The sequence below is a fragment of the Danio aesculapii genome, chromosome 6 (assembly GCF_903798145.1).
Source record: "Danio aesculapii chromosome 6, fDanAes4.1, whole genome shotgun sequence".
Taxonomy (NCBI): Eukaryota; Metazoa; Chordata; class Actinopteri; order Cypriniformes; family Danionidae; genus Danio; species Danio aesculapii.
Genome location: NC_079440.1, coordinates 11,100,417 through 11,119,904, shown reverse-complemented (window position 1 = coordinate 11,119,904; position 19,488 = coordinate 11,100,417). Strand labels below are relative to the sequence as shown.

At 37.0% G+C, this 19,488-nt stretch overlaps 1 protein-coding gene across 2 annotated transcripts in view; it reads left to right on the top strand.

The window, feature by feature from the left end:
- The window catches only part of tmeff2b (transmembrane protein with EGF-like and two follistatin-like domains 2b), a 129,304-nt gene that overhangs the window by 35,574 nt on the left and 74,242 nt on the right, over window positions 1–19,488 (top strand). For both annotated transcript variants that reach the window (XM_056459512.1, XM_056459511.1), the window contains exon 2: window positions 3,604–3,713. In XM_056459512.1, coding sequence (XP_056315487.1) covers window positions 3,604–3,713 — 110 coding nt within the window. The remainder of the gene's footprint in view (window positions 1–3,603; window positions 3,714–19,488) is intronic.

Sequence of the window (19,488 nt, the reverse complement as noted above, 5' to 3'; positions counted from 1 at the left end):
ATTTTAAATATAGACGCGCGGCGAGCGCAAGCAAGAAAGCTAAACTGCTCACGCTTCAGACCGGCTCATAAAAAACTACAGGGCACAGGGTAAAATCTGCTCTTCTTCTTGGCTTTGTGGCTATTCATCAAGACGACAACAAGTTTGGCTTGTTATTATATGTATATATAATTACGCTGTAATCTCTCTGCTGTGTATTGAAAACATGGCGGTGCCTTTGTTTTCATTCTGGCTTGTTGCGCAAGCAATTGACGTATCTCTGTAAACCAATAGCGTTCAGCTGCAAGTCTAGCTCCGCCTTTTGGTGCCCTTTCTCGTGTTTGGTACCCTTTCGAAAGGGTGCAGAAAAAGTGGTAATGGTACAGTTCGGTTTAGTACGCCTTTTAACAGTGGAAACGGCCATAAAAGCATACTGAACCGTACCGTACCACTCAGTGGAAACGGGCCATAAACAAGCAAAATCTTGATTTCAAACTAACTAAATTAATGTTATGAAGTGGCCAGCCCAATCCTCTGATCTTAATCCAATCGAGATTGTGGGGTGATATAAAAAATGCTGTTTCTGAAGCAAAACCAAGAGATGTAAATGATTTGTGGAATGTTGATAAAGTGGAATAACAGCTGAAAGGTGCCAAAAGTTGGTTGACTCCACACAACTGAAGCAGTTACAAAAAACTGTTCATGCAACTAAATATTAGTTTAATGATTCACTGGATTGCTAAATCCAAAAAACAAAAATGTTTGTGCAAAAAAAGTTTTGAGTTTGTAGAGTCAACGGCAGACAAGCAGTGAATGCTGGGTCTTGTTTGTTTTCTGAGAATTTACTGCACCAACTTGTCTGTAATAGATCAATAAAAAAAGATACTAAAAACCTGGATTATTCTGGTTAGTCACATTGTACTGCTATAATTTAACCAATACTGTGCTTTATACAGTTGAAGTCAGAACTATTAGCCCTCCTGAGTTATTTGCCCCCCTGTATATATATATATTTCTGTTTAATTGAAATATTTTTTCAACACATTTCTAAACATAATAGTTTTAATAACTAAATAATAATACAATTTCTAATTTCTAACGATTTCTTTTATCTTTGCCATGATTGACTAGATATTTTTAGTATTCAGCTTAAAGTGTCATTTAAAGGCTTAGAAAAGAAGAAATACATAGAAAAAGAAATATTATAGAAACCAATAGGTACCAGCTACCGGCATTTTTCTTCCTTTGTGATTAACAGAAGATTCACTTAAACAGGTTTAGAATAAATGAAACGTCGGTAAATGATGAAATAATTTTAATCTTTGGGATGAACGATCCCTTTTAGTGTTTCTTTTATTTGCAATTTATCAGTTTGTGTCTGCAGATGTCAATTAAAAAGCATATTTTTTAGGCTGTTTTGGGGTTTTGAGTTTTTTTTTTAAACTCATAAATTAGTCATGAGCCTCTAGTTCAGCAGCAGTTACAAACACCAGACTTTACATTTTTTTCATATCTTTATTTTGAGGGTTCAGAGGGGTATGTTCATGTTTTAATTTTCATGTAAATTTCTAATCAGCCAATCACAGAATGGAGAAGAAAGGTAATTTAAGTGACTTTGAACTTGGCATGGTTGTTGGTGCCAGCTCAAATAACCACTAGTTACAATTGAGGTATGCAGAAGAGTATCTCTGAATGTACAACATGTCCAACCTTGAGACGGATGAGCTACAGCAGCAGAAAACCACACCGGATGCCACTCCTGTCAGCTAAGAACAGGAAACTGAGGCTCGCACAGATTCGCACTGAGATTTGCACAGGCTCACCAAAATTGGACAATAGAAGATTGGACAAAAGTTGCCTGGTCTGATGGGTCTCGATTTCTGTTGCGACATTCGGATGGGTCAGAATTTGGTGTCAACAACATGAAAGCATGGATACATCCTGCCTTGCATCAACGGCTCAGGCTGCTGGTGGTGTAATGGTGTAATGGCACACTTTGGGCCAATTAGTACCAACTGAGCATTGTGTAAACACCACAGCCTACCTGAGTATTGTTGCTGACCATGTCCATCCCTTTTTGACCATAGTGTGCCCATCTTCTAATGGCTACTTCCAGCAGGATAACGCATCATGTCATAAAGCGCGAGTCATCTCAGACTGGTTTCTTGAACATGACAATGAGTTTACTGTACTCAAATGGCCTCCACAGTCACCAGATGTCAATCCAATAGAGCACCTTTGGGATGTGGTGAAACAGGAGATTCACATCATGGATGTGCAGCCGACAAATCTGTGTGATGTTATCATGTCAGTATGGACCAAAATCTCTGAGGAATATTTCCAGTACCTTGTTGAATCTATGCCCTGAAGGATTAAGGCAGTCAGTTCTGAAGGCAAAAGGGGGTACAACCCAGTACCTGTACCTAATAAAGTGGCCAGTGAGCATAGTTCCTAGCCATATTGGCCTATAAAATAGCAACTTTTCAATTTCTATCAGTCTTCAGTCTTTCCTATATAAAACTCAAGCTTTAAATAGGAAAATGACCAAAACTCTTTGGTCATTTTTGAGTGAGATGCTAATGGTCTAATCTCATTCAATGATTCATGCTAAGCTAAGCTAAAAGTGTTCCCGCCAGACCCGGAAATCAGCTGAATGGATTCAAAAATGTTAAAACTCAACTGTTTAACTCTAGGTGACTAGAGACTAGAAAATGAACATATTTTCAAATTAAAGAGGAGCGTTCCTTTAATGTAATCAATCGACACTGTTCACCTTCAGGGTCATCCTGGCCACATTCTGCAGGTCTGTAAGCTTCAAATACTTGGTGGTTCTGACCTTAAACCAGCTCCAAAAAAACAAAACAAAAAAAGTTCTGTTTTATAAAAGCAGCTTTTGTAACAGGCTGTCTGTTGTTTAGGACTGCAGTCATGATATGCTTTAACTTTAATATCCTTCATCCAGCTTGAAACCAAAAGCCCCTTTGTCCCGAGGAAGTAATTCTGTGAGGTTGTTTCACACCAATAATGTGTTTATTCAGTTTTAATGAACTACAGTGTTTCGTTTGACCGTGGGTGCACTTTGGGGGAAGATCGTTGGAGATTTTAAAGTGATATGAACCAATTATAAAACACTGAGTTTAATTCGTGAGACACTGCACGCTAACCCAGATCCTGTGACTCAGTCTGGCCGGATCTGTCCTATTATGACCAAAACCCAAATTTCATTAATAATAATGGCGTTTGCTTTTAAACATAGATTTAGAAGAAAAAACTCCAAGAGTTAGGGTTAAATTAAATCAGTATATTTGGATTTTGTTTTATCATTTTTGATAATAACGTTTATTTTTAACATCATGCAATATTTTATTGCACTAAAGTATTTACTGTTTTCAAACTAAACTGCTGTTAAAACTAAACCGAAATTTCAAATGCATAATAAGTTATTAAATATAATTAAACATATATATTATATATGCAACAATTTGATAATTTATTATGATTATTTTAGCCTTTTGTTCTAGCATGATTTTTTTGTAACAATGCTAATAATTTTAATGTGAACTTTAATGTACATTTTACATTGAGTTTGTAATCTCTAACCTACATTTGTGTGTTTCCTGACAGGGTTTGAAGAGCAGGACACTGATCTTTTTCTGTGCGACACAAACACTTGCAAGTTTGACGGCGAGTGTCTGCGAATCGGGGACACGGTGACATGCATCTGTGATTTTAAGGTAGGAATCAATGCTCCTCAGATATTACCATTTGCTTGCTATTTTTAGTATCATATTTTGATCATGTGACTGTGTTAAAGGCACTACACTAGAGCTGGAAATCAATTCAGACCCTGATTCAATTCAGTCCTGCTTTGCAAACTGTTGATTTGATTTAACTTGATTCTCAATTTAATTCAGCGAATATAGATTTAATACAATTGCTATTGATTTATAAAAATGATCAATGAAGACTTTATTTCAGGTGTATTTTTACATTAATAAGTCCACTGTAAGAAAAATAATAAAAATTACCGTAATTTCAATAGTAAAAAAAACTGTAAAACTGCTACAGTAAAAATATGTAACCTGGTTAATAGTACATATCCTTAAAATATATGATGTGTTGTGTTAGTAGTTGAACACTGGTGTGTAAGTCTATACATTAATGAAGTACAGTAGTTTACCGTAAAATTGAAAATAATTTTATAGTTTGTACCATTTTTAATGGTAAAGTTCTGGCAACCACAGATGCTATTTTTTACCGTAAATTTTAACAGTGTAGTAATAATACAATATGCTTTTCAAAGTCAAAGACACATGCATACAAATACACTAGATTTTAAATTGATCAAATAAATTCTACATATAAATTCTACATTATTTCTATTATTTTGTACTTGAACAATATTAACAGCATAAATTGTTAGGTTTCTGTCTCTGAAAAAAGGTTTTAGATTTGACCATTCAATTTACAATAAGCCACAAAAGTCAAGTGAATTCAACTTCTTTCTGCTCAACAATGTGCCATTGAAAGATGATCTCAATCGATTCAAATTACAGCAGTGTTTTTTTGTCCGGTCTGAGACCCATTTAATATTGTGTCTCTGTCAGGCAGTGAGGATTACCGATTTTTAAAGAAATCAGATCTTAAATATCATTTGTAATAGCTAGACAATTCACCGGAAGCTCTTGGGCTGGCTGACAAAAAATTCAAAAGTTGGTGTCCATACATTGTTGCCAGATTGAGCTGTTTTAAATTTGATTGTGTGGTTAAAAAAATGGCATAGGCGGGTTAACAAAATTTGGGCAGGTTTGAAGCGTAAATTTTATATGCAACTTACTTAAAGCATAACTGTGTGCTCATACTCCATTCAATTAGTAGTAACCAGTGAATAGTGCAAACCGCGTGGGCCCAGCCGCAAGAGGAGGTGAAGGACAGTTGTATCAAAATCCGACTCCCCGGACAAATCTGACTCCCCTTCACGTGCACACGTATCATGCAGCGCCTGGAATTAAACTCACATCGGTTTATTTTCTTAGTGATCTTTTTTTTCTGCAATTGACAGCAAGAACAAACATAAAAAGGTTGTCTGATTGACGAGCAGCACCTAATTATGTTCAAAAGAATTTAAAACACCAAATGGGATGAATTTATACCCCATTTCAAAAGTAGGTAGTGTAATCTACACAACATTAAGTGCATTGTGTGGGTGAGAGGGGGCAGTGTTTTCGATGTGATCCTATTATGTTGTGGTTCTTTGACTGCTGGTGTTGGTTGCTGTATGGTTAAAAAATTTGACAGTTAAGGTAACTATCAGTTATGACAGTAAGGGTTAGTTTTGATTTAAATAAATAAAAATTAAATAAAATATTAATTAATATTTTGGGCATTTTTTTTACACGTTTGGGCGAGTTTTGGACAGCTTTTGGGCTGGAAAAAGTCAAATATATCTGGCAACACTGTGTGCATATACCCCATTCAATTTAATTTGTATGATTTCATGAATACATTTTAGTCATAGACTGTAAAAGATATGAACGTAGTATCTGTGACGTCACCCAAAGGTTTCTGAAGAATTCGAAAGAAGCCACTTTTGTTCGCACGTCACCGGACCGACAGGGGGATACCAAACAAGGGCAAAGAGGCGGAGCGTGAGCGAAACTACAGATGCCTGCTAACATTTTGCTTAGACGGGGTGTGGGAGTAACGCTTAATACTTCACTACCTGCAACTCGTTTGTGTTCTGACCACATGTGCTTGGTTGTTTACTAGTGTTTAGACTTTTAAAAACACTGTTGTTATACATTGAGTCACTAAGCATTGTTCTTATGGCATTTTTGTACTGGAGAAAAATTACTTAAAACACTTCAAATATAGTCTGTGTTAATAAATGCACGGCTATTTATGAAATCCAGGCATAACACTGTATGACAGCATTTCAGATGACTGTTGTAGAGCCTACAGCTAATCAATCTGTCAAATTCTGGAGTGCATTCAAAAAATATAAATGATAAATGATCTTAAATAAAACAAATACATTTATAGAGATGGTATATAAGTATATAATTTCACTCACCTGGGAAATGGAGGCCATGTGAATGAGTTGTGAGCACAATAAAGTGCACACAGCATGCCATATCATCTGATAATTGTAGGAAATAATTCCAAAAAGCGACTGACTGTGTAAAGCCACATAAAACAACACAAAAGTATGATGTATATGCTGAGTTCAGCGGCTAATCAGCCGGAATCAGCTGAGGTGAAGTGACGGCGACCAGCGAGAACTAGCTGTCACTCAAGTGACCCCGCCCTTAATTATGCAGCCTTAATATAACTGAATATAAACGAAACAGATGAGCTATAAAAAAAAGCCAGGACTAGTGGAATTTCGATTTTCAGTTTTGGAATTGCAGTTTCAGTTACTTTCGTATTTGCTTCACGAGGGAGACCGGGAGCTTGCTGCTTGATTTTAGTATGATCTCCTTTAAAGTGATCTTTAGGGCTGGGATTTATGGACATGCCTCTTTGTAAAATAAAAATCGTACATTTTGGTATTAATTATTTATCATGCAATTGTACGAATTAGCAACTTTTTGGACAAAACGTAAAATAGTTACATTTCCTCGGGAAATAACAGAACACCCCTAGAAAACAGAATCGATTTCAAAAATAAACCACTTAAAAAAAAATAATAAATACATTTCCCCCCCGGCCCTACTACACACACACATAGTGTAAGCAAACTGTCACTAATTAAAATCCACCCCCACATGTATTCTGAAGGCAAACACACACACACAGATTTTCTCTCGGTCAGAGTGCTCAGCTCCGCTCAGACATCATGCATCTGTGTCTTGTTGCAGGCCAAGCTGCATCACTCAGGTAAATAGCATTATCTGTCTGCTCTGACTGTGCGCGGGGGGGAATTTCCTTTGATGCATCTGCTCAATCGGCCGACTTCGCTCCGCACAAAGATGCCTTGTGCACTTAAGAAGGGTCACGCTGCTTTCATTCCTGCCCTTAATACAATTGAGCGGCACTAACGCTGGTCTGGGGCCACACGAGTGCATCTAGCTGTGGTGGGACGGGTTATTGGTTAAGTGTCATGCGCTGTAAGAGACAGTAGCTGGTGTGTGTGGGGAAGCCCTGCTCCTGGTGCCCGAAGCCATGCCCTACCTCCAGACTCCCAAACTGAAAGTGGAATGGGAGAAGTGTGTGTGTGTGTGGGAAAGAGAGAGATGAATGGATGTGATTCGCACAAGTTCACTTACTGACATGCTATTGATCCAGCTCTTATACTCAGAGAGAGAGAGAGAAATTGAAGGCAGTCATTCGCTTTCTGGACTACTAGAAACACTAAATGGAACTGCAATCTGTTTGTTGAAGTGATCCGGCTGGAATAGGCATAGAAACATAGGCACATTCATCTAAAGTGGATTTTTTGGGGGGCGCAGGACCACCAGTGTTATTCAACCAAAAAAAAAATCTCAGTCCTTTATTTGTTTGGAGTTCAGTTACACCCCTCATGCTTCTTGGTATGCTCTATACCAGTGTTTCCCAACCATGTTCCTTAAGACACACCAACAGTACATATTTTTCAACACACCTGAATCAACTAATCAGAACATAAGAAGAACATTAAGAAGTTAATGGGTCAGATAAGGGAGACATCCAAAATATGCTCTGTTGGTGTGCCTTCAGGAACATGGTTGGGAAACACTGCTCTATACCATTCTTTCACATTGTTGTTGGGTCCACAGAATGGTTTGGTTCGGTACAGTATGCATTTATTTCCATTATCAGTGTCAGAAATTCAAAATAGCGGACCATAGGGGACCATTTCACTAGGGTACTGTAGACTTGCTGTTGAACTCTAAGGACAGAACGTTCGGATCACAACCTTCATTTTAGCACGCATGTGACACACTGTCATCATCAGCTGCGATCTAGCAGTTGCAGATCGCTGAAGAACTATAAATCCCATCATGCACCTCACACACACATCAGTTCCAGTTCCACTGTGCACATACACAGCTGAAAGCTCATCATAGACGGATTGCTAGGACTTTAAATACACGTTCTTTGGATTATCCTCATCTCCGTTGTCCTGACCTGTATGTAACACCCATGGATTAATTTTTTTTTTTTTAACCTGTAGATTAATCCAACATTTTTACGATCACAAAGAGATCACCTTGTCCGTCATTCAAAACCCCATGTGTGAATTTTGGCTTTCTTGTAAAATATAATGATGACGGAAGTAGTTGTGGTGGCACCTAAATGCTTCCTTAGCTTATTAAAGGTGTTTTCCGTCACTGCTTGTTAAGCCTGCATTAATAAAATCAGTGTATAGCTGCACAATTAATCATTAAAAAAATCTGGATCTCAATTCAAACACCCACTCAAATTATAAATGAAGATGATTTGCGTAGTTTATTAATCCTTCAATGCGCTTCATTTAAATCTGCATTTGATTGAGAAAAAGATTCAGTCTTTACCCTTTTCAGTTAGTTACAAAGTTACAAACAAGCAAATAAAACAGAAGTACTGGAATAACAAATATAAACACTAAAGTTTATGGTAAAGATTAAAATCATCATTTAATGCATTGTACCAGCCAACGAATGACTGTTGGCTGGTTATTTTAAATGAATAAAAAATAATTCATTTTTATTCATAATTATTTTTATCCTCAGTACAATATTAAAATACTTTTAATCTATTTTAATCTAAAAACACATTCTGGATAATTATTAAAATAATTTTGAGAGTTAAAAAAAATACAACAATTATTACAAAACATATAAGCAAAACAAAATGAATAGCTGTGACTTCTAATAAACAGACCCCCATTTTTTTTTTTTTAATTTGCGATTGAAAAATTTTGAAAAAAATTATTTAGCAATTTTTTCAGTGATAGATTGCAGATGGAAGGGCATCTGCTGCGTAAAACGTGCTGGATAAGTTGACAGTTAATTCCACTGTGGCGACCCCAGATTAATAAAGGGACTAATCCGAAAAGAAAATGAATGAATGAATGATTGTGAAATCGTTTATGTATTTGGCGCACATCATGACAGGCTACATATAAAATACAAATAATGTCGATTCGGTCACGTCCAGTGGCTGTCATCCTTGAACCAATCTCCCACCATTGTAAGCTGCTTGCTTTTCGGTTGGTTGCATTGCTCCGTTTGTTAGATGTTTGCTCCCACTTTCTTTTACAGTCTGAAGTGCGTCAAACGCACAAAACACCCAATTCGTGCTGTGTTATTCACTCGATTGGCACCACAGGATGTCTAATCGCATCTTTGCATTGACTTCACATGTAAATCACTCGCACTTTATCCACGTCTGCTTACTGCACAGGCTGCAAAACAATTCTCCCTCACTCCCTCCCTCAATGCTAGGATTGTGGGGGCGCAGGTGAGACGTCATTTTTCGAGAGACACTCAAATACATCATGCGCATTGCGTATTCGACGTCTATAAGTCATGTAAAACAATTAATTGCAAACTGAAATAAATCTAATTTGACTGTATGATTTGGAATTGGATGTATTATGAAATTATTTACATTTTTTAGTTTATTTTGCGTTTTAATTAAGAAGGATAAAAAAAATTCAACATTTTGTTGATTTTGAGTTGGATTCAGCAATCGCAAGATCGTGACAAACTAGGGGGTCTTAATAATTTATTAAGGTCTTATGAAACAAAAAAAAATGGTCTATGCAAGAAATTGAGCATTATTTCAAGACTGACGCTGACATGCTTGGGACCTTTTACTGAGGCTGTTAATTAAAGATTAGATAATAATGAGATTAAATCTTACACTAAAAAAATTTTTTTTGCTTGTTCATTTTACAATGTAATAAGACCTCATGTGTGAAAAATTATACCACTATGCAGATTTTTTTTGTGATAAATTTTTTTATTGATTTCACATGTGAGTGGTCACAGCATCTTTAAACTTTTCTTTCCCATAAAACAAAGCTAGATCCACTCTTCAAAATCCTCACCCAGAAAAACACCCACCCCACTCCCCAGTGGTGCCAAAGTCCATGCCAAGTAACACTGCAATCAAGACAAATAACACTAATAACTAATATGCTGATTTGACGCTCAAGAATCATTCATATTTTTATTGAAACCATGATTTTTTTTTATATTTCACCATTTCTAACATTATAAAGAGCACTTTTAATAAAATGTAAAGCATCCTTTCTGAGTAAGAGTGCTGTATTCAGTTAAAAAAATCTGAACCAACATTTCTGAAATGTAGGGTGTGTATGAATTTGAAACACCTAGTTATCCCCTGGGTATAGAGGCTGTCAGTGGTCTGTAGTATTTTCATCTGCATAAGAGTCAAATGAAATGCTTTTTCTCTCTTCAATTTATCCTTGCACTCTGGCCATCTGTCTTGCAGTTTGTGATCAAATGACTATGTGCGAGTGCCAAAGCACTATATAATATGTGGTCTGACATGGCACTGAGTCTGTCATGTTCCAATTTAGGAAAGAAAAACACTGAAAAACATACACTGACACGCTATAAATTACACATCTGTGCATGTAACTGTCGCAGAGTAATGGATCTGAGAGGGGAACCAGTTGCTGGAGCTCACATATAACGCTGTGACTGCTTCAAAGGAACATTTGATATGAATTATGTCTGATTTCTTCTTCACTGCATTATTGTTGAGGAGCAAATGATGTTTCTTTAATTCAAACATTAGGGTAAAGCTAAGGTCACAGTTTTGAGTTTCAAGGAAAGCTAGCATTTTCATATAATCAATGTGTCGATGTGTGTCGCTTTGGATAAAAGTGTTACTAAATCCATAAATGGAAAATAAATTAAATATTTTTAAATGCTGGCTCAACTTACTTTTACAGAAATATACTGTATAGCTAACATTATATAGTTCATTGAAACTAAACTGTTTCCTTCCACCGTTTTCTCATTCCTAGTTCTGCAGATTGTAGTTTTAACTCAAAATTATTGTAAAATGCAAATAAATAAAATATTCAAGATCTTTGGGTTTGCTGAAAATTTTCATTCAGTACAAAAATCAAAAGGAAAGTGACGCTCTAGAATCATAAGCAAGGAGCCTGAATTAGATGAACACGCATCAATACTATTGACTGGGTAAACAGAAACCTGCTTTGTCCAATCAAAGAGCAGTTGGCAGATTAGAGGCTAATATTTCTAAATATAAAAATATATGCATAATTAAATATGGGGAGGAAAGGGAAGCTGACAAAGACACTTAAGTCTCAGTAAAAAATTGCCAAATCCATGCAAGCAAGGTTTGTTGTCCAGGTTAAGGTACAAGGTTAACTTTATTTGTATGGCACCTTAAAAAACATGAATGTTGACATGAAATGCTTCACAGACAAGGCAAAAATAACAAACAAGTAAAGAAACAGGACAGTATATGATCAAACAAAATAAGAACTAAGAATAATTTAAACTAAAATCTGTCAAATCTGTCATCCTAAAAGAGCAGAGTCCTAAAAGAGAGAGAAAAAATAAAAAGTATCAGTAGGCCAAAGAGAAGAGGTATGTTTTGACAGATTTAAAAAAAAAACACTTAATGTAGATGAAGCTGTAATTTCTAAAGGTTATGGGCCCTATCATACACCTGGCGCAATAAGGTGCAAGACCTGTTTGCCCCGACATGTTGCTATTTTCAGACAAACGCAACCCTAATTTTCCAGTTTTTCGCCACGTTGTTTAAACAGCAAATCAATTTGTGCCACTTTGTGGACTCATGGGTGTTCCAGTCTAGAAAAGAGGTGTGTTAAGGCGCATTGTTGGTGCATTGTTATTTTGAGGAACTAAAATAGACTGCGCCATTGACCAGCTGAATGCAGGTCTAAAGTCCAGCGCAAAGTGTGTTAAATTTGCGCCTCGCTTACACATTGCTTAAAACACGCAGGATGTAGAGCAATACGCAAATATCTTTACAAATGAAAAAGAATTAAAGGAAAAAAATATTTTTACAATCATTATTTTCTACATAAATATAAAAACCACTGCCTCCATGCCTTCTTCATCTAGGGGCTTTTTTCAGTTTATTCATGACAATTTACTTTTGTATAATGTTATTATTATAAGCAGCATTATTCATTATATGCATATTTATATTTGTTTTATTAAAAACAAGCTTAGATTTGTCCACCTGTCACGTTTTGGAACTATATGGGGCATAGGACGCGTGTTTGGATATAACTTATATAAGTTATTATTGTTCATTTATTCATTTGCTGGAAATTAGAACTGAATTTAGAAATAGTTTTGAAACCAATCTTTGAGCTTAACAAACAAAATTAATTATGTAGGCTAATGGATGTCTTATTCAATGGAGTGTACAACACCATTTCCTTATCCAGAGGAGAGAGAAAGAGAAAGTAAAGGCCGAATGGAGAAGGCTCTTTATCCTCATGCTGCAGAAGGTCTGTTTAACTGTTTTCTCGCTAGTGGCACGTTCAGTTTTTCCACTTACAAAGTCCGCCATGTAAATAGAAAATGTGCCTCTTAAAGGGAATGGGTGATGAGACTCCCAAGATGAGGTTTATTCTCAAAACACACCCATAACTCATTAAGAGAATAAGCACAACACTGTTAGACCATGCGCTGCATAATTTTCCATCCTTAAAAAAGCAAAAGTGGATTCAGACATGCCTTTAATGCTTTTGTGCCCTGCGCTTTAGACTTTGCGCCTAGATCATTAAAATAGAGCCCAGTGTGTTTCAAACTTTTGGAGCATAGACTGTGAAAGCTCTGTCTCCTGTAGTGAAGAGAGGATGGGAGAAATATGTTCAAATATGTTAATCAAGCCTAGAAGAAATAAAAGCGTCTCCAAGTCTTTAACTTTGTTAGTTACTTTACTTGGGTGAAAGACGGTAGAGGCCCCAAGAGAGTGCTGTATTTTTCGAGCTGAGGTTTCATTCATTCATTCATTTTCTTTAGGCTTAGTGCCTTATTTATCAGGGGTCGCCACAGCGGAATGAACCACCAACTTTTCCGGCATATGTTTTATGCAGCGGATGCCCTTCTAACCCCAATCCATTACAGGAAAGAGCTGAACAAAAGCAGCTCTGTTTTATTTTCATTTAGTTGTAAGAAATGTTCGTGCATCCATCCCAGTGGTCCAGTGTAATAAACACCAATAGAAAAATACATGTATGTATGGATGCAGGTTTGCATCTGCATATGTTTCACAATATTAATTTTTGCATTGTAATACAACATGAACTGCAGATCTTTAGTTGCTGTGACTCAGCAACATTATTCTGTGATACTTATTTTGTATTTGCATAGATTTTGTGTTTTAAAGAGCTCTGAAAGCGATATGTTTAATAAACAGTGGAAATATATATTTTAAGGGACTTGTTTAGTCTTTTATACATTTTCAACATATAATATTTCACAACAGTTTGGAGTTACACACTGTTTTGTCAGTGTCAGTGTTGTTAGAGAACAGGGGCAGCATGGTGGCGCAGTGGGTAGCACAATCGCCTCACAGCAAGAAGGTCGCTGGTTCGACTCCCGGCTGGGCCAGTTGGCATTTCTGTGTGAAGTCTGCATGTTCTCCTCATGTTAGTGTGGGTTTCCTCCAGGTGCTCTGGTTTTCCCCACAGTCTAAAGATATGCGCTGTAGGTGAATTAAATAAGCTAAATTGGCCGTAGTGCATGTGTGTGAATGCAAGAGTGTTTGGGTGTTTCCCAGAGCTGAGTTGCGGTTGCAAGGGCATCCGCTGGAACATATGCTGGATAAGTTGGCGGTTCATTCCGCTGTGGCAACCTCTGAATAATAAAGGGACTGAGCAGGAAAAAAAAAACAAGAATGAATTAATTAAATATTATTATTAATTGAAATACTTAATAATATGAATTACTGACTTTTAATTCTCAATTTAGCAGGAGAGAATTACATTTAAATCAGAGAAAAAAAGCAGCATTTGTTGTGTGTGTGTGTGTATACGTGTGTGTTGCAGTGACACAATAACCCTAATATCACCTGCTTGTATAAATGGCCACTTGGGGTCTGCAGCTTCAGCGAAAACAACACAAGCACACATGTTTTCCTGGCTGCGTTTTAAAAGCAGCACTTCTTCTCAAGTCTTTTCCTCCCCCTCATCCTTCTCTCCACCTCAGGCACACACTAACACACAGACAAACACAAACATGCGTTCAGAATCCTCAGACGGAGACCATCACCTTAGCAGAGCTATAATGAAGCGATATGAAGGAGTGAGTGCTTTAGCTCAATAATGCTAGTGATAGCTCTCATAAGAAGCCACTAACACAGTAGCAACCTCCAGACACACACAGCAACATGCTAACCGCTCATCTCTATCCTTCTCCTCTTTCTCCATCTACCATTCCTTTATGTAACGTCGAATGCTGTCTTTAACATGTCTCAGAATATCACTTAATGTGTAATTTGTCAGGTGTGTGTGTGTATTTCTGTGAATGCATCTGGACACATTCTCATCAGACAATTACAGTAGGTTATAACATAACTATTCTTCATATAGTATCATGCTAATGTTGTTTAGGGGATACAGTGACCCCTTTAGATAATCAAAAGAATTGCACTTTATTTAACATTGAGTCTTCAACAAAAGCATTTTAGTGAAACAAAAGAATGTCCAGTGCTACACTAAAATCTGTTATTGTACTAATTCAGCTTTTTAAAAAGGAATCGTTGACCCAAAAAATAAGAGTTCTGTCATTATTTACACATTAGGTCATTCCCAAACCTGCAATATATTCAATAGATCCTGGCAACATCTCATTGTCAGACAGAAGCCTTATATGTCCAAACCTTTCCCTTTTCAAATAAAAAAAGTTGTGTTTTTAATTTAAATTTACTTTATTTGTTTTTACATTTTTTTTTATTTAAATAAAATTACATTTTATTACATTTAATTTAATTTTAATACTATTAAATAAAGTTATATTCATTTAACTTAACTTTATTTTATTGAAATTAAATAAATTCATTCATTCATTCATTTTCTTTTCGGCTTAGTCCCTATATTAATCTGGGGTCGCCACAATGAACCGCCAACTTATCCAGCATATGTTTTATGCAGCGGATGCCCATCACTGGGAAACACCCATACACTCTCATTCACACACATACACTATGAACAATTTAGCTTACCCAATTCACCTTTACCACATGTCTTTTGGGGGAAACTGGAGCACCTGGAGGAAACCCACGCGAACACGGATAGAACATGCAAACTTCAAACAGAAATGCCAATGTAACACTGAAGTGGACGCTGACAACAGGGAGTGAGGATCCAAACGCAGGATTTATTAGTAGGATGGTCAGGCAAGGAATCGTCAACACAGGAGCAAACAGATGTATATAGGAAATCCAGAGTCGTGGTTGATAAACAGGCTAATGTGAAAAAGGCAGGAAGCATACAGGAATAAGCAAAGCAAAGCAAGGCAAGGCAAGGCAAGGCAAGGCAAGGCAAGGCAAGGCAAGGCAAGGTTCAAAAACACGGAAGGCAAGGAAATGTAGTGGTGTGACATTGTGCGCCAAGGCTTCGAAGCATGTATGCCATCATCACGTGATCAGTGACGTCCGAAGCTTAATTTTCGCCTATACCCACGTGACTGCTTCAAATTTTAATTCAAAGGTTTAAACACCCCCATGGGTTAGTAAAGTGTATAGCGAGATTACATACATTTCTACTGATTCAAAGCACTGCACCGGTCCCACACACCAGTAATTAAACTAAAATACAACAGCAATTTATAGAAAAAAGGTTTTGAACCACACTAATGTGTATTAGCGTATTTTTACAACAATCTTTAAAGAAAATCACTGCATATTGTAGTATAGTGGTTAACGGAGACCAGTCGGCGGATCCTCCTCAGAGCATTCTAATGAGTGGGTGGGGGAAGGACCAGTTGGAATACGATAAATGTAAACACTTTTGAGTACCTTGGATTTTACTACAGTCATCGATGGTGTAATGTAATATACCTTATGTGTAAAAACTACAGAGTAATTTGTTTATATTACTGTTGTTGTATTACTACATTAATGAGTTGGTCAGTTGTGAACATTTGACATTATTGCAACACAGTGCTTTCCCACACTTTAACCAGAAGAGGTCCTCATCAAGCTCTGATTTAGAAAGCTTCGAGTAACGAACCTTTTTCCAATACAATTGAGTCGAGCGCTTCACTGGTTCAGAAAGCTTCATTTCAACATCACTAGAAAAACGCGTCGTAATGTTCACCATACAGTTTAACAAGACTCAGCAACGTGTGTGTTTGAGAGGTGTATATATAGTCTGTGTAATTAGTTTTGAACAGCTTCAGTTGTGTCTGTTTGCAATCATGGGGATCTAGGCCAGGTGAGACAGTGGTGCATTACTGAATATGTAGTTCTTTTGCTGGCAGATTTGTAGTTCTCCAGCGATCTGCATGTTTACCTGCGATCTGCACAGGCTGGATCGCTGGTGATTGTGACAGCCAACTGACCCAGCTGAGGCTCGAACCAGCAACCTTCTTGCTGTGAGGCGACAGCGCTACCCACTGCACCATCGCACAGATCAATTAAATTACAATAGTTTAATTTTATTTTTTAATAATTTAATTTTAAAAATATGTTATTCATTTATTTATTTTATTTATTTTACAATTTAATGAGTTTGTAACTTTACATAAGGTCAGTTCCTTGCATTAGCCATTACATCATTAACACTTCACCAAAGCAAGCTTAAACTGTAAAAAAGTTTTTAACATTTACAAGATTTGTTAGAAAATTCAGATGTCAGAGATTTGTGTTTGTTTGTTATTATAATGGTTATTCATGAATGAATTTTTATATGAGGTTATAAAATGTATTGTAGCGAAGATGCAATTATAACGCCTTTCCAGTCCTTGAAAACGTTTAACATGTCATGTTATAAAAGATGAAGTACTACACAAAGCTATTTAACGAAGTATTATACGAATACACAAACTACGAATAATAAACCAAAAAACGCAACCTGGGTTGTACCCCTATATATTTTCTGAAGAGAGCAAAATACGTCCTGGGAGGTACATTTTTATTTTATTTTTTGCAGTTTTTGTTTTTGCGAATCTGCTGTGTACATTTTTTTAGATCTCAAATTTCTCTCACGAGTGCCATTCCCGCCTGCTCTTCTTGCATAAATCCACCAGAGGCCGCTGTCGACTGACTGACTGACCAAAAAGCAATCAGAAAAGCAATCCAGAAAATCTAAAGCAATCCAGAAAAATGGATTTTTAACATGTTTTCAGATCTTATCAAGTTCTCACCCTGATATTTATTTGTTTAATTTATTTCTTGGCTTTTGTTTTCGTTTTCTGGAATCGTTCTACCCCAAACTCGAACCCTGTCATCGCCGTCAACTCCACTCACTGTCTCAAGTCGCAAGCCACTGGACAAACTAGCAACAGTGGAAAAGCTGTCCATACAGAGGTAATCGGTCAGCTGGTAGCACGAAAAGAAACAGAAGCCATAGACAGCAACATACCTCCCTGTATCATTCATTTTAAAGACTAAATGCAGCCATACGTACCTCTGGCTACATAATTCGCTCTCTCCAGAAATGTAAATGGGCTACGTATTCACAATGAGCCTGTGTTGAAAAAAACGCACCTCTCAGATCTCTGGCAGCACCACTGACTCTAAACCGTAAACAGTCAGGTTTGTCATTATTCTATTATTATACCGGTCCCACATTGAGCAATTTATTATTCACCAATCTGACGATTCCTAAGCCACTATAAATACCCTAAGTTCCATATAACAGTCATCTTCGTTTTGAAGAATCCCCCCTTCCACCCCTACTCCTCCTCCTTTCCTAGATGGTTGGCAGGGTGGCCCAGTGGTTTGCACTGTTGCCTCACAGCAAGAACGTCACTGGTTCTAGCCCTTACCAAGCCAGCCGACCTCTCTATGTGGAGTTTAGACATTCTACCCATGCTCATGTGGGTTTCCAGGTTTGCTTCCACCATCCAAAAACATGCAAAGTCAATTGTCTAATCCAAATCGGCACCATAGACATGCTCCTAGTAAGTAGTTATCTCTTAAGAGCAATCACTATCTGTTCATTAGCTACTACAGCAGGGGAGTTCTCGAGATACACCTGAGCTCAAACTCCCCTCTCGCCTTGCAAACGGGACGGAGCCCCGGGCTCGAGGATCTTATGAGCTCAGGGCTGTCTCCCGGGACATCATGTCAAACAAGCTTTATAATCAATCATCAGCTAAATGCGAACTCTTGAAACATGTCTGAAATGTGTTTACAATTCATAGTGTTTGAGTAAAATTTTATTTCAGCTTTATTCTGTAAACTACGGATGAAATCTAGAGCAGTGTTTCCCAACCGTGTTCCTGGAGGCACACCAACAGTACATATTTTGGATGTCTCCCTTATCTGACCCATTAACTTCAGGTTTTGGAGTCGCTTCATATGTTCTTGGTTGAAATTATGTACAATTGGTGTCCCTTCAGGAACAGGGTTTCGGTAAACTGATCTAGAGCAAATTTGCATAAAATAAAATAAATAAAACTGCTGCTTTGACACAGATGTAAAAAAACCAGAAAAAAACAGATGTATTTAAATAGATAAGATACTTTATATATGAGAGAAATAATTATTAGGGCTGCACAACATATTGAAAAATGTTTAACACTTTAAAACAGTTTTAATTCATCAGACAGATATGGCAGTGAACTTCTCTGTCATCTGCTGCTTTAAATCCATGAGCCTTTATATTTAAAAGGATTCTCACTGGCTGCCATTGATTCATCATTTAACAAAATGGCCTTTAATGCAAAAATTGAAAAAAAAAATTGAAAAATTAAACTTAAAAAAAAAAGAGAATGGTATTCTCGTTTGGGTCAGCTTCCATTATTATTGATCATTTACTTTGACTTTATTTATCAAAAATTCCAAACACTCATTTTTATTCCATCTATTTGATTTTTTTTCATAAAAATGAAATGGAGCAGGCTGCTAAAGATGGCTGGCTCTGAAAGCCAGGACACAATGAGGGATGCAGTCCTACAGAGCAAGAAAAACGGCGTGAGAGATAGATGAGAGCAGTTACAGTAAATGGAAGAACAGGAAGAAAAAATTTCTCTTAATGACATGTTTTAATATCCTCGTCAAAAAGCCGCTGCTGCCTGAAGATGTATGAGGAAACAGAAGTTGCGTCATCTTTCCTCCCTCTCCATTCATCCTTCACCTGCTAGCATTGATTTTCTTATTTCAGGCTTTCATTTCTCTGCATCTCTCGATTTCGTGCTTTCTCTTCTCTCTTCCTTTTGTCAATCGTTCATCACATATTTGAGCTCTTCTTTGTGCTGTTGCCTTTTCTGCTGATGTAGACGGTAAACATTGAGCTAGTATCTATTTCTGTTTATGTTTGTATCCAGTATGACATGGAAGTGTGTGTACTTGATTATGGGGTTTACAAGGACACAAAATTGTATAACGGCAAGG